This window comes from Heteronotia binoei, chromosome 11, assembly GCF_032191835.1.
Source record: "Heteronotia binoei isolate CCM8104 ecotype False Entrance Well chromosome 11, APGP_CSIRO_Hbin_v1, whole genome shotgun sequence".
Lineage (NCBI taxonomy): Eukaryota > Metazoa > Chordata > Lepidosauria > Squamata > Gekkonidae > Heteronotia > Heteronotia binoei.
In genome coordinates, this window is record NC_083233.1 from 34,917,807 (window position 1) to 34,932,494 (window position 14,688).

At 44.0% G+C, this 14,688-nt stretch overlaps 1 protein-coding gene across 3 annotated transcripts in view; it reads left to right on the forward strand.

Moving 5' to 3' along the window:
- Positions 1-13,201, forward strand: part of LOC132579725 (lysosome-associated membrane glycoprotein 2-like) — a 29,148-nt gene extending 15,947 nt beyond the window's left edge. Inside the window, exons 7-9 of one of the 3 annotated variants that reach the window (XM_060250329.1) lie at positions 404-470; positions 721-888; positions 2,231-4,227. In XM_060250329.1, coding sequence (XP_060106312.1) covers positions 404-470; positions 721-888; positions 2,231-2,370 — 375 coding nt within the window. In that variant the 3' untranslated portion in view covers positions 2,371-4,227. Of the gene's footprint in view, positions 1-403; positions 471-720; positions 889-2,230; positions 4,228-9,233; positions 10,936-12,970 lie in introns of those variants that run through there. The other 2 variants (XM_060250330.1, XM_060250328.1) reach the window with 2 other exon arrangements.
- Positions 13,202-14,688: the final 1,487 nt, after the last annotated feature.

Here is a 14,688-nt window from a genome sequence, read left to right on the forward strand (position 1 = left end):
GGGGAACAGAGATCCTTGCATTAAAAAAAACCCCGTACCCTGCCTCTCTGTGCTTGAAATAATTGGAAGTGTGGGAAATTCTTCTGCGTTCCACTCAAGCTTATGATGTAAACATTTCCTTGTACTACCAACCCTTGCTGAATTTGTCTGAGCTCAGTAACAGTCCACCAAGTACTGAATATAAAAAGGGTGGGGAAGTATTATGCATTAATAAAGGGCAAAGCACTTGGGCCATGTGTAGGAATATAACTGTGGCATTTACCAGCAGTCCATCCGTCCTTCCGCAACTTTTGCTGTTGTTGCTTGGCTTTTGAAACATTAGCAAAACTAGAAAGCAATTGTCCTAAAGCTATTTGTCTCCACTGCATGCAACTAAAACTTGGTGTTTCTGTCTTTCAAACAGAAAAACACAAGCTTGGAAACATTCTACCTGAAAGGGGTGAACATCACTGTTGTTCGTCCTGCCAATGGTAAGATGCCAGATGGTTTGAACCAATCAGCCATGACCCAGCAAATAATTTGTCTTGCTTGCTGAGTTATTCTTGAGTTGAGTTTGCCTGACTGTCCAGAAATTCAGTTTGGAATATCATGCCGTGCAGTTTTTCAAGTGATTAACTGAAGATAAGATTTCCTAGCTGCAGGACACTATTAAAATCATGACTGGGTTTTCAAATCCCACACCTGTTGCTGTCAAAATTATGTGAAATATTTCTTCTCCAGGCTCTCTTCATGCTGTGAACAATCATCTCAATTTGTGGGATGCCTCCGTGGGCAGTTCGTACATGTGCAGGAAAGAAGAGACTATTGTCGTGGTGGAGGGATATCGAATAAAAATCTTTGACCTAAGGGTTCAGCCATTCGATGTAAAAGAAAACAAATACTCTACAGGTAAGAATTAATCTCTAACCAGGCAGGTTTTGTTCTTTCTGGTAGGAACAAAAGCTAATAAAGAACCCAGTTGATCTCCTTGACCGGAAGTTGACTTCTGGGCCATGGGACCAGCCTTAATCATTGGATTCCAAGTTGAATCCAAATTGCAATTGACTGGAGCTGCAGGTATTATCCGAAATATCAGTGGCAATTGTACTGAGCAATCTGTGCCATTAGATCTCAAAAGAAGAGATCCAGAAAGGGAAGGTCTGGTCCCCCTGTAATAGAAATTCCTACCCATACAGCCTTGCAGTCAGGAAAAGCACCTGCCCCACACCTGTACTCCTTTAAAAGAGCTTTCCAAGTACATTCTCAGGCTAAAATTTCTGTGTTTGTTTTGCTAGTGTATTAAGATCTGTTGTATCCTTTGAAAGACCCCTTAGACCAGTTTGGTGTAGTGGTTAAGTGTGTGGACTCTTATCTGGGAGAACCGGGTTTGATTCCCCCCTCCTCCACTTGCACCTGCTAGCATGGCCTTGGGTCAGCCATAGCTCTGGCAGAAGTTGTCCTTGAAAGGGCAGCTGCTGTGAGTGCCCTCTCCAGCCCCACCCACCTCACAGGGTGTCTGTTGTGAGGGAGGAAGGTAAAGGAGATTGTGAGCCGCTCTGAGACTCTTTGGAGTGGAGGGCGGGATATAAATCCAATATCTTCTTCTTCTTCTTCTTTTCAGACTTTCTTTTATAAGCTACACAGTGAGGGCAGGTTTTGCTGCAAACATAGCAGAGAGTGACTTTGGGGGAGGGGAATTCATCACAGACAGTAACACCAGTATATAAATATTTCTAGATGGCTACTAGTCACTTGGTAACTTAGCAGGCTCAGGAAAAATTTTCGTTCAGATTGAATGACCTAGTTCAGTACATAACATTGGACTCTCTGAGCTTTGTCACACTGCCAGGAAAGACGGTTGAGACAGTCCTGCTTTCACAACTCTCCTTGCCCCAGCCAGATGACTCCATGGCCATCTAGCATCCTATTCTAAGAGGCCCTCTGAACCTTTGTCTCATTTGGAGTTTGACACTGATCTAATCAATGGACATGCCAGGGTTACAGATCAAACATTTTAGTTATTTCCAAGTTATCTTGCAAGGATATAAAGTTTAACCATTTGGTTGCCTGCAAGACATTTGACTGTTTGTATTCTAGTCCGTGGAAGGGTGGGGCAATAGGACTCTTGAATCCTGCCGACTACATTCTAGGATTGAGGCTTCTCATGCTAGCCGCTTCAAGGCAGAGCCTTTTGGGGATCGCTCTCGGCAAATATCTTTTTCCCTTTTGTCACCACCTTTCTTGCCTGCAGCCCAGGAGTGTTCATTGGATGACGACACCATTTTAATCCCGATTGCAGTTGGCGCTGCCCTTGTAACCTTGATCGTCATTATAGTGTTTGCTTACGTAATTGGCCGAAGAAAAGGCTATGCCGGATATCAGACACTGTAAATCTTGCGAGGCTCCTCTCAGTTGCGATTCAAGCAAGGGCAAACTCTAAACCCAGCTACCCACGTTCACGGTTCTCCGTAAAAGCATAGAGATGCGTGCCCACACCCCAGGATGCGTCTCCGGACCTGTAAAGATTTCATAAGATGTATGAAACTGGAGAATGGGCATGGTGAAATTTAGGCTACGAGTTCAAACCTGCAGATATATATATATATTTTTGTTAATGTAAAAACGTCGCATATAAAACTTTACCAGTTAAGCAGGCAGCAGTCTGAAAACGGAATTTATCCTAACTGAAATCAGACTATCGGAGCAACCCATGGAGAACTGGAATTGGTACTTGCTGCCCTGTGCAGTCCATTTTTTACAAGTGAAGGATAACCTGGGCTGCCTTGGTTAAACTACCGCTTGGAATCCCAGAGCTCTAGTCCACACGCTGTGCAGTGTTTGTGGTGTTCTTCCCACTAATGGCACCATACCAGTGAATATCTTGACAGCCAGTTCAGCACAAGAAAGCCAGCTGGGCAAGCGTGTGCAAGCTTCCTTTATTAGTATTGTTGCATTAGAAAACTCCTCAAGTTTACATTTCCTAACTAGCTGCATCTGATGTGGTGTGGTGAGCTAGAAAACTGCAGAGCCTGATCTTGTGGGTGTGACCACCCACAGAGGCAGGCAGAAACTTCCATCTCGCTGGGCCTCTCTTTAGAATAACGAAACCAAAATTGATAATTTTATGTTCCTTGAAGTGCCCTTAAATTGCTTTGTAACTGCAGTCCTAGTTAAACACTCCCATGTCCAAGCCAGCATCTGTTGAAAACTGCTAAACAGCACAAACTTCTGTCAGGTTGTCTGTTACAGAGAAGGTATTAGTTGGTTTGTGTGCTTGGGTGTACAGCTGTGCATTTAAAGCTGATTGCGTTTTGCCTATTATGATACTTTTGTTACTGGGCGTGAACTTGATGGATGTGGGGGAGGCGGAGCATGAGCAGCAGTAAATTCTGCCATACATAATTACAGTGTGAGGTCACGGGTCTGCTGCTGAATTTGCATTTGTGCAAGTAGGAATTATGATGTTCAGGCTGCATTAAATATGTAGTGTTTGTGACTGTTGGTGTTCTACATGCAAGGGAGTTATCAACCAATGGAAAATTTCTTGAGAGTTTGACAAATTGCTGTGGTTCAGAATGAACTCCAAGGGGGATAATTTTAGCAAAGGGAACTTAAACTTGACCACTTTGTACTTTGCTGCACAAGCAAATGTATATGTGTAGCAGAGTGTAGCTCTGCCTTTAAAAAAATGAGCTGTTTATTATTTGTCCTTGATTTATACAAATTGAATTCCACTTAAAATCAGTCTGTGTTTGAGCCTTTCCATAAGTATCTTTTTGTGGCTTGAGCAGACAACAAGATGGCCATTCACGGCTGTCTTTCTCTTTGTACTTTCCAACAAATAATTGGCTTGTGGTTAATTCTTCTAGACTAGAGATCTTCTTGGCTTGCAGATACAAAGAGGAGTGTAAACCTCTGCCAGCATAACATCATACCCATTGTCTCTTCACCTGCTTCTTAGTAAGGAAGCATGAGCCAGTTAGCTCTGTTTGAAAACTTCAGCAGTGCATATTGAGTTCCACACAGCCAAATGTACCCCTCACTCCAGTGAGCGGCTGAACTGCTCGTTAGCAAAGGCTGATTTTCTTATACTTCTCACCAAGCTCTAACTGGCTCATGTAAACTTCTAGGGCATCACTGTCTGCTTTAATCTGCTGAAGTTCTTTCTACACTGTATTTCTACTTACGGATGTAAATTCATTGTTTGCACAAAATGCTTTAATAAAAATTCTTCTATTCATAAGGAAACTTGGTCACATTGATTAATGGTGGGGGGGGCTTTTTCATGAAAGCTTCTCTTCTGCTGCTGTACCAATCACAAAACTTTAGGCGGGGAACTCTTTTGCTCAAAAAGGAGTGGCTTTTGAACTTTATATTTTGCTGAAATGCTTGTCTACATTGATTTGTCCATTATGTGCTGCCATAGAACCCTCTATAGGTTACAAAGAATTCTGTGGCATCTTCTGGTGCTTACTTTAGTACTAGGCCAGCTTGGGCTGTAAAAGCTTGCCGCTGCTTCTCCAGTGCACCCTTGCTGGTGCAGCCACAGGGTCTCTTCCAATATTCAGAGCTTCTACAGAAGTTCCCAATTCCCTGAAATAGTTGGAAGGCAACAACTTTGAAGAAGGCTGAGTGGCGAGTAGTCTGCAGCTCACCAGGAAGTCCACAGGCCAACTTCTGCCAGAGCACATAAATTGCTTGCAACGTTCTGTAAGCTGTGGAGTCTTGTGAGCAAAAATTTTATTTTGTGAACTGCTGCGTAATTCAGTTTGCTCTGGGGCCATCCTTCCTGAGCTAAAACAAAAATGTGTGAGCCAGAGGCTAAAAAACTGAGCTAGCTCACACTAGCACAGCTTGGAGGGAACACTGATTGCTGGACAGCTTTGCAAAGAATGTTGAATAAAGATAGATCCAAGTGGGCAGCCATGTTGGCATGAAGCAGTAGAACAAATTTTGAGTCCAGCGGCACCTTTAAGACCAACAAAGTTTTATGCACCGCATACTTCCTCAGATACATTGGAATGGAGGTTAACAAATGGAGCATAACAACAAAGGGCACTTCTGCACATCCGTCTCTTATTTAGACATATTTATTGCTTTGCTGTTCCCCCTCAATTAAATCCAAACAAATGGTGATCCTGTGGACTTAGCTTGTTATTGCTACTTGACCTTTGCATATGTCAAAACATCCTCATTAAGTTGTATGCTGATTTGCTGTTCACCTATGTAGAGGCATCTGTCTATATATGAACTGTTAACTTCATTCTGATGTGCACGAGGAAGTGTGTGTGCACGCGGAAGCTCGCACCTTTAATAAAGCTTTGTTGGTCTTAAATTGCCACTGGACTCATAACATTGGACTAGGTGGGCCTTGATTCTTATCTATCAGTGGCTGATCCTGGATGTGAAAAATCATAACTTTGTGAGCTTTAAACATCTGTTGATCCACCAGTGTTATGCTGGTAAAACTCTGCAGGAGGCTAAAGTTAATTTAGTCTCTGCTCTTTATCTGATTAGTAGCTGTGCTGAGGGAAAGGTAGTTAATAGGGTGTGAGTAGCATGCCTTGGTTGTTTTTCCCTTAACAAGCTACAGCAGCTTCCACTCTCTTGGCATAACCTTTGCAGCCAGGCACTTTTAGCATGAGGATGAAATGTTGCTTTAATCTTGGAACGCTTTAAACTCTGGATACCATTTGATGGGAACACTCTGTCTTCCAAGTCTTAAAACCTGCCTCCTCAAGTATATGGGATGTTTTAAAGCCATTTATCACCAGATAAAGGCATACATTTAACTGCCCAAAACAGGTGACAGCATTCAATGTAATCTTGTCAGAGTCTGAAGAACTACTCCTATTTGGCACAGCAGAGGGGTAGCTGTTTAAAGGACTCGTTCACAAATCTACCTGATATCCTGCCATATTAACAGGCTGTTGAAGTTGGAAGAGAGCAGAAGCCTGTTTTTAAGCTGGTTGCTTTGGTGACTCCAGGTTCTCAGAAAACCCTTGCAGTTTCTGTGTCACTGTTCAGCACTGTCCTGCAACCTGTGACCAATGGCACTGAACAAAATTACTTCTGCTTGGAGTGTGTCTAGCAATTGCATGGTATAAGCTGGTGGCTGGCTGTTCAGCAACCCATCATAGCCGGGGGGTAGGTCATTGAGAGGTGGTATATAAATGCAATAGAATGGTCATGTCCTTCCTCCCTGTCTTGAGGCAATAGAATTGGGCATATGGTGGATATATAAGGCAGGATAAAACTATGTAGTACATTTTTATTTAACTTTTCCAAAAAGCTCAGAGCAGCATACGTTGGTTTGTCTTTACCATTGTATCACAGCAACCCGGTAAGTGAAGTTAGGTCAGTGATTCAATCCAAGATTACCCATTAAGCTTCAGAGCACTTGAGGATTTGAACTCAAATCTTCTGATACTGTAACCACTACACTGCATTAGCTGTAAGCCAATGGTTCTTCCATAAAGTTGGTCTAGGCATCTAAGGCACGGGTTCTGTCCCCCTGCCCAAATCTTCACAATAGCTCTTGACAAGGCAGAGTAGGGCTAGAATCTGATTCTCCAGGTGCAGTCAAGACACTTAACTGCTGCACCAGCTCTCATATGTGGCCATCTTCAAAACTGCCCGGCTGGAATCCAGAATGCTTGTATTTCCTGTAATTAACTGTTTACTTGGACTAATGTCATCTGCTAAGGTCAGGCTTCCTAAACAGCCAAACTCCTATACAGTCCGGAAAGTACCAGTAAACTTGGGGATGGGCTTGCAAGTGAGCAGGCTACATGTTTTGGAAGTACAACCAGTGTATTCTAGGAAAATGAGCATTTATGGCCTTTGTCAGACATTTTAAAAAGGAAATTGGCGATAGTTGTCTTTCAGATTGGCTCACTTTTCTGTCCTTGATCCTAACAAAAAGCCAGAATGTAACACAGCGTTGCATGATTATGATGAATGTCCAAGCCACTCCACCATTTTGTAACATATCTGTTGTAGCAAGAAAAAAAGTTAAGTCCAGAAGAAGCTGTGCCAGAGAGATTTGAAATAGCTAAAGTGACCATCACCAGCCTTGCTATGTTCTGCAGGAGGCTGTGTTGATACCTGGCTTTTCTGCCAGTGGTGGTACCCATGGTGTGCAGAAGCATTGCAACTTCACTTAAAAGAGCCTAAGCAGCTCTTGCTGTTCCCAGGACTGAGCAGGCAAAAGTTCCCTGCTCAGCCATCAGATGACCCTGCTGCTAAAGCTCTTGACATGTGGTTATTCCTCAGTCACAGAAGTGAGCTGCTGCACTTAAAAATGTACTGTTGCAAAAGATGCAAGCACAGGTCTGATGCAGAAGACCTAGTCCTGCAAAAATAACCAACTAGTTACGTTGAAGGGCCAACAAACAAGCTAGAGAGCCAAAGCCTTCCACTGATGTTGCTTTCAAATGCTAGTATTCGGCGACTTGCTGTGTCTGAAAATGGAGGTCCCTTTCATTCACTGTGGCCAGCAGCCATCAATGGACCTATCTCCCATGAATCTGCCCAATCACCTTTCAGAGCCATTCACAACCATCATTATGTCCACTAGTGGTACATTCCACAGTTCAGTTGTTCGTTCATCCTGCACTAGCTCTGGTCTCGCAATGAATCTAGCTTCTCAATGACTCTTACACTTGCTTCTGAAGTAAACCTTCAGAAACAGAACTTGGATCATCTTAAGTATAAGCCAGTTCCTGGTTTCAAAATCCCCCTGAACTTTTCATGTAGAATGTTGATCTGTCCCTTACAATGCAAATATACTGGCAAGCTACAGAAAGAGATACAAAGGGTCTCTGTGGACTGTGTGCAGGAATCCATGGATTCTACCCACATTCAGCTGGCAGGACTAATTTTCAGCCATCCATTCTTTTTCCATAGTAGCTCACAGATCATATCACTAGAGTTGAGGAGGGGCAGGTTTTGAAACCCCCGCTAGAGATTTTGCAGTTGCAGTTTTGCAGTGCACTCTGTTATGTACAAAGAGTTGACCTGTATAAAGTTTTTGGGGGGATCTCCCATACAGACTGCTTGTGGAAGCTATCTGCTTAGCTTCAGCCATAAAGTGGTAGTGTGTTTCTTCATAACATGCTTGAAGTCTGTATTTCATGCAGTTTGTGATAGTAGTGGGCATTTCCCAGTTACCTGATATGTGCAAAAGACAACAGGCGATCTTGAGTCTTTGTAATGCCCTATGGTCCTTGTGGCAGGAAACATATCTGCAATAATGAATGCTAATCCAAATTCAAATATTTATCTGCAAAGTATTTCCTTGTTCAGGTAATAGTGTAGGAAATCCCCAACCTTTTTGAGCCTATGTGCTCCTTTAGAGTTCTGACACAGGGTGGTGGGTGACCTCAAAGTGGCCATTGCAAAAGGCGAAGCTAACCTCCAGACTTGAGGGAGTAAGGCTAGATGTATCTTAATAGCAAGCCATCCGCATTTAAGGTAGAAGTTTGGTTTAACTTCATACCTTTTAAAGTAAATATACTGTTCTAAAATATTTTCTTGCATATACACACAGCTTACCTTCAATCACTCAGTGAATATCCTTGTGCTGTGCTAGCAGCTGCTCCAAAAGCAACATTTTAAAAATCTACTCAGCTGATACAAGCCCTCCTCGGCAAACCCCCCCCCCCCGCTCCCATTTTCTAAAAACTGTCGATGGACACCATATTGAGGGCACCTGAACTGGTAGAGCACCTTCAGAGTTTAGCTTTGTGGCTGGCTACTTCTGGAAATGCTGAGCAAAAGTGGAGCTGAGCTGGTGGTGGCTGTTCATCGTTTACCCAAATTTGCGCCTCTTGCATTGGTTTCCAGGAGCCTCCTTGCTGGGTTGATCTGAGTTTAACTGTATGATGTATGGAGGGGCAGCCTAATGTCTTTCCCACTTTGTAGTAATGTTCTGCACATAAAGCTATTTACCTTTGTCCCTGAAAATATTTTGTCTTCCTTCTAAACGGAGTTCTAGAAAAAAGCAGCATTTTAAACATTTACTCAGCCAGTCACAAACCCTCCTTGGCCTTCTTTGCAACAACAAAAAATTGGTTATTGTCACAAAAATAAATGATAGAGTAATCCAACTGGGTTCTTCTTGGGGTACCATATTCTGACCTATAGAGTGAACTTACAGTTAGCACTTTAAATGGGAAGGGGGCAAAACTGTTTCATCCTCTGATAGGGAAGCTCAGAGGCTTAACCTTACTCCTTGCCCTTTCTCTACCCAGCTGAAGACTGCAGCCCAGAGGTGGACAACTTCTTTGTGCCTATTGTGGTGGCAGCAGCCCTGGCGGGATTAGTGTGTCTGATTTTCATGGCTTATTTTGTTGGTCGCCGAAAACATCGTGGCAATGGCTATGAGCAGTTTTAAAAACAGGAGGCACTCCAGGCCGAACACTTTCCTCTGTCAACCTGCTGAGGACTATTTTGCACCTGCAGAGTTTTCCATTCTTATGTATGAGGTTTTTTTAAAAAGATGCACATGGACACGTGTGGATCCAAAGGGAAAACAACTGGTGCATATTGAGTTGTCATCTCATATGAATAGGTTTGTGACTGTTTTGTGTTGAATTGCAGGAGACTGGTCTTAGCCCAAATATGCTATTTTCAACAGCAGATCACTGCAGCACCAAAACACACGGTTTGGTAAGAGCAGCTGCAGATGTCCCTGTTCTTTGAAGCCTGGTGCAGAGTTTGGGCTGGCTCCTTGAAAACCATGACTGGCACATTTTGGAAGCCAGCTTTGTGAATGCTTGCTTACCTCCTCTCCCCTGGAAAGTAGTTCCACCCCACGTTGCCTCCCAGTGTTAAGAGTTTCACTTAGCACCCCAAGCCATGGTTACCAGGGAACCTGCTTTGTCCTAACTGTCGTTTACATTGACACATGTGTGATGTGCAGTTGGTGGAGGGAGAGGGAAATTGTTCCAGAGAGAAGAAAAGAATCCACGTTCCCAAAGCCGTGTCCCAGTTTGCAGGCCATGGCCTGTATAGAGAGACAGTTGTGTCTGCTCCAGCCTAAAACCTAAGTAAGCAAATGGGTCTTCATCTTGTTTGAATCTGATATGTAGAAATATGGACTAGTTTGAGGAACTGTTTGAATGCTGGGTGCTAAAACGTTATTCTGACTGGTGGGAGATAGGAGATATGCTCTGCTTATGCTTGTCTTCCACAGGAAAAGAGGTATGTGCTCAAAATGTTAGATTTGTGGAGCAGATGTGTATGGATGTGTAAGCTATTCCAGTTGGCAAAGACTGGGAGCATGACTTATGGGTATTCTCCCACTGCACCTCCCTTCGTGTATGTGAGGTCTTCATTCTCTGAATGTTGTGCTAAGCCTAGAGAGTACCAGTGTGAATACCTGGAGTGGTCCTCATTCTCATGGGATGTTTTACCTGCTGCCACTATATAAATAGAGTGCTGGAGCTTTGTTTGAATGGTTTGTGAACAACAGCCTTATTGTATTATGCCTTATTACAAGATGTCTCTAATAATGTATGTATATAATTGCCTATTTGAATCATTTGATTATTTTTTTTTTTGGCTGAATCTAATTCCACACCCTTGTGTCCCACTTAATAAAAGAGTCATTTTGGGATCCATTGGGTGAGGCAGAACTGAAGTTTTAAATGAAAATTAAAACAGCAATGTCAGTTAGTCCTTTTGGACAACTGTTATAAAAAAAACCCCTCAGTTCTCTACTCTAAATGTGCCTTTGGGTTGTCACTAAAGCAGTGTGACAGTTGCCATACATACATTGTTTTAACATATGTTGTAAACGTTGCCTTCTACCACGAACGCCTGAATCTGTACCAAAAATGAAGAAATGAGTGATATTCTGGATTGTGGATGCTGCCCTTAGGAGCATGCGTCTCCAGTCCACCATGCTCCAAAAGTTAACAATGCAATAATAAACTTCCTCACTTAAACACACTGCTTGGGAGCCAAGTACAGCTTCCGGAGTGTGATGTTTTGTTGTGTTTTTTCTCTTGCCTGTTTGAGACTCCCCTGGGCCTGCCTCCTGGAACTGCGGCTCTTGCCATTTTGAATGGCTGGTTATCATTCATTTTACAGCAGGAGCCACAGTGTCATTAGCTGCCAGTCTGATGGGAAGGCCAAAGGTAGACAAAACACTGGCCCTTTTTGACCTGGGGAAGACTGCCAGCAGCAGGTCAGACAGAAACCTGGCATTTTCCAGAGTGGTAACTCTTAAGTTGCCACTGTTTCTTCTGCCTTTTCTGTGGAGATAGAAGTGACTTGTTCCTGGAGAACTGAGTGCCAGTATTTTGGATGACCTCTTGGTTTCTGCAGCCTTCAGCTAACACTAGAGTTCTGTAAATTGATATGCATCATTTTGGCACATTGTAAAATAAAATTCTTAAGAACAAGGGGACGGACAGCTAACACAGCTTTGCAAATATGCCCACAGATGTTAGGCCGCAAACATTTGCAATAGTCCAACTTCCCATTTATATCATATTGGTGGCAAAGAAAGAAACAGATTTGATGGGTTACTTATTTAGTACAGGAGCCTTTCTCTAAGGATCTCGTGGCAGTGTACTTTATTCTCTGTGCCTCCATTTTTATCCTTGCAATGACCCTAGGAGGTGGGTTAGTCTGAGAGAGTGACCGCCAGACGTCTCCCAGCAAGACACAGGGGAGGGAGATTTGAACCTGAATCTCCCAGGTTAGATTCCAGGTCTGTAAACACTGCACCGCACTGGCTCTCTGGCTAGATTTCTTTGCCCAGTTGCCTGGGGAAATTCTTGCATTCTGTGGCTGAGTGTCCATAGAGAAGTCTGTGTCAGTGCACCTAATGTGACCCCAGGGGCATCGTCCCCTGTCCCTTCCTGCACAGCCAACTCTGGCAGATGCAAGATGGGGCAGTTGGAAGGGGGCTTTGAGGCCAGCAAGACACACAGAGGAGTCTGGGGTAACTGAACAGAAACCTTCAAAGGCATGGTGTGGCCTTTGCTTTCCCTGTCATCTTAACTAGGCTTGTGTTTTGGCCTTGGTTGAAAGCATATAGCAGGGATGGCCAATGGTAGCTCTCCAGATTTTTTTTTTTGCCTATAACTCCCATCAGCCCCAACCAGCATGGCCAATGGCTGGGGTTGATGGGAGTTGTAGGCAAAAAACATCTGGAGAGCTGCCATTGGCTACCCCTGGCATATAGAAAGTACAATGTTGTATTTGCATGCTGCAATGCTGGCTTGTGCAAGTCATTTGGGCAGGGGGCTCTGGGGTGCTGCTTCAACATGCACATCCCACCTTGACCCCTCACTAGGTAAAGAAGCTCTCAGTGGCATCTTGTCCTTCCCCTCCCCACCACCACCTCCCCCCCAAAAAAATCCTGAAATCAGCCCTTGCCTCTGAGCGCCTATGCAGATCCAAAGGAGCAACTGAGAAGTTGGCAATTGGATCATTTCCTGATGTTCATTGGCCGCACAAGTGAAGAGATGTTTTCAACTGAGCCTTTCCTTTGTCTCTTAAAGAGGATGCTAAATCCTTGTTTGGTAAAGGTTGAGAATAATGCTATGTTTTGCAACACAGGTTTTTTTAACAAGCATTGTGGCTTGTTAGATATTTGACAGCGGTCTCCTTATTTACACCCTGGTTTGCTCAAGCCAGAGGCCAGCAGCATCAGAGCGGTGGGCTACAAGAGAAGCAACAGCCACAAAGCCATGCTGTTGAAATGACAGACGTTTTGAACAGCTAGGGATTTCTCATTTTAAGGGTTGTTTGGTGAGCCAAAGCCCAGCTTGAGACTCTTGTTCTTCTGTAATTCTGGTAATTAAAGTTCCAAAGATGAGTTGGCTGGAGAGGGGATAAAAAAAAGTGGAGAGAAAGAGGAAATTTTAATCTAATATATATCCATGCTTGGCTAATTTTATCCTGTCCAGTGCTTGTTTTCACTAACTTCCTCTCCCTTGCTTCCTTTTTTTTTTTTTTTTACATCTTCCTGCAGCTGAAGAGTGTAGCAATTCTGACCTGACCTTTGTCATCCCTGTGGCAGTGGGTGTGGTGCTTGGCCTCCTTCTCATTCTTGGTGGTGTCTGTTACATGATTGCAAGACGGAAAAAAAGCTCTGGCTATCAATCTGTATGACCTTTTCTATGCTGCTTCTGCTGACCTCTCCTCCCCCTTCCCTTTTTAACATATGCTATGAATTGATGATTTTCTAACAGTAAAAAAAAAATGTTTACACTGTTGGCATTTGACCTAAGCTGTGGTGCCATGCCATGCGTTTCCACATGGTAAGTTTTTTTTTCTTTTTCTTTCTTTTGTGCTGAAGAAACTATTCCAAAGAAACATCTTCCTGCTACTGCAGGCCTGTAGCCACAGGGGGGGCTGTGGGGGCACTGCCCCTGGACTTCCAGGCAGGGCCCCCTGACTCCCAGAAAGCCCACTGGGATGCAGCCTGCTTTTTTCTTTCTGCCTTGGCTAAGCCAGTGAAGCGTCTTCAGTGGCAGCTGGATACGGGAGAGCTGAGCAGGGCACAGGGCACTGCAGCAGCAAAAGCAGCAGACAGAGATGAAGGAGATGGTGGAAGCCTTGAGGAATGGGCCATGGGTGGGGGGGACAGATGGAGCTGCTGGCTGCAAAGTGCCAGGGTGGGGGAGAGGAGATGAAAGACCTTCCCCCCACTTGCACACAATGGGCAGTCCCTTCTTTACTCCAAAATTTTAGGGTTCACTGCCTTGACTCAGCAACTTTCAAAGCCTCCAGCTTTTGCCCCTACCCTATACAGTTTCTGAGAAGCAGCAAGCCCTGCAGTGGATGGGAAAGGGTGCTCCCTGATTTTTTAAAAAGCCCCCTGATTTTTAAAATCCTGGCTACTGCTGTGCTACCGGTATTTACAAGGGTTACAACGTAACAGCCTGTGCTGGCCTATAGTTGAAGGGCAGAACAAATGAACAGGGCTAAACTTCTACTGAAAACACAGGGAACTTCTGGGGGTGTTTTATATAAATGTGCATTCTTAATAATAATAAATTTTATTTATACCCCGCCCTCCCCGCCAAGGCAGGCTCAGGGCGGCTTATTCATTCTTATTGCTTGGACCATTTAGTAGGTCAGCCAGGATCTGCAGGGCTGCTACTAGCTCCATCCTTCCAAAGGAGCTTTAGGACTTGAGTTACTGGAATACGAGCACCCCTAACATTTTCTCACCTTGTGCCCTGGCAAACTGCTTCTGTAACTGAGTGGGGTTTCCCAGAATAGTGTGTGATACAGCAGTGAGCATTGGGATGAGGGTGGAGATGTTTTCCAAGAAAAAAAGAGCACTGTTTGCTCTCAAGTTCTTGGCAAATTCTAAGTAGATCTTTGGGATCCCAGCCCTTCTGGTTGTTGTTGTTTTTAACCCAAGAAGAAATGTAACTGTACAGGAGCTTACATGCTAGATGGGACCAGATCATTTATTTCCCAGCTTCACGTTGTAGCACAATTTCAGGCAGCCACTCAGGAGATGCTGTGCCCTCAAAGCCCTGGTTGAGCAGGTAAGTCCCATCAGAGTTGCAGGGGGCATTGCATATTGTTGCATCGTTTGGGGTGAAGACCCAGCAAAGCTGGATCTTTATCAAGCATAACTTCCTGAAGAACCTTCCATTCAGTAAGCTAAGCATTATGGATGCGTTTCTTTTCACAATGATTTTTGACATCCCATTCAAATGTAAACCTAACTCT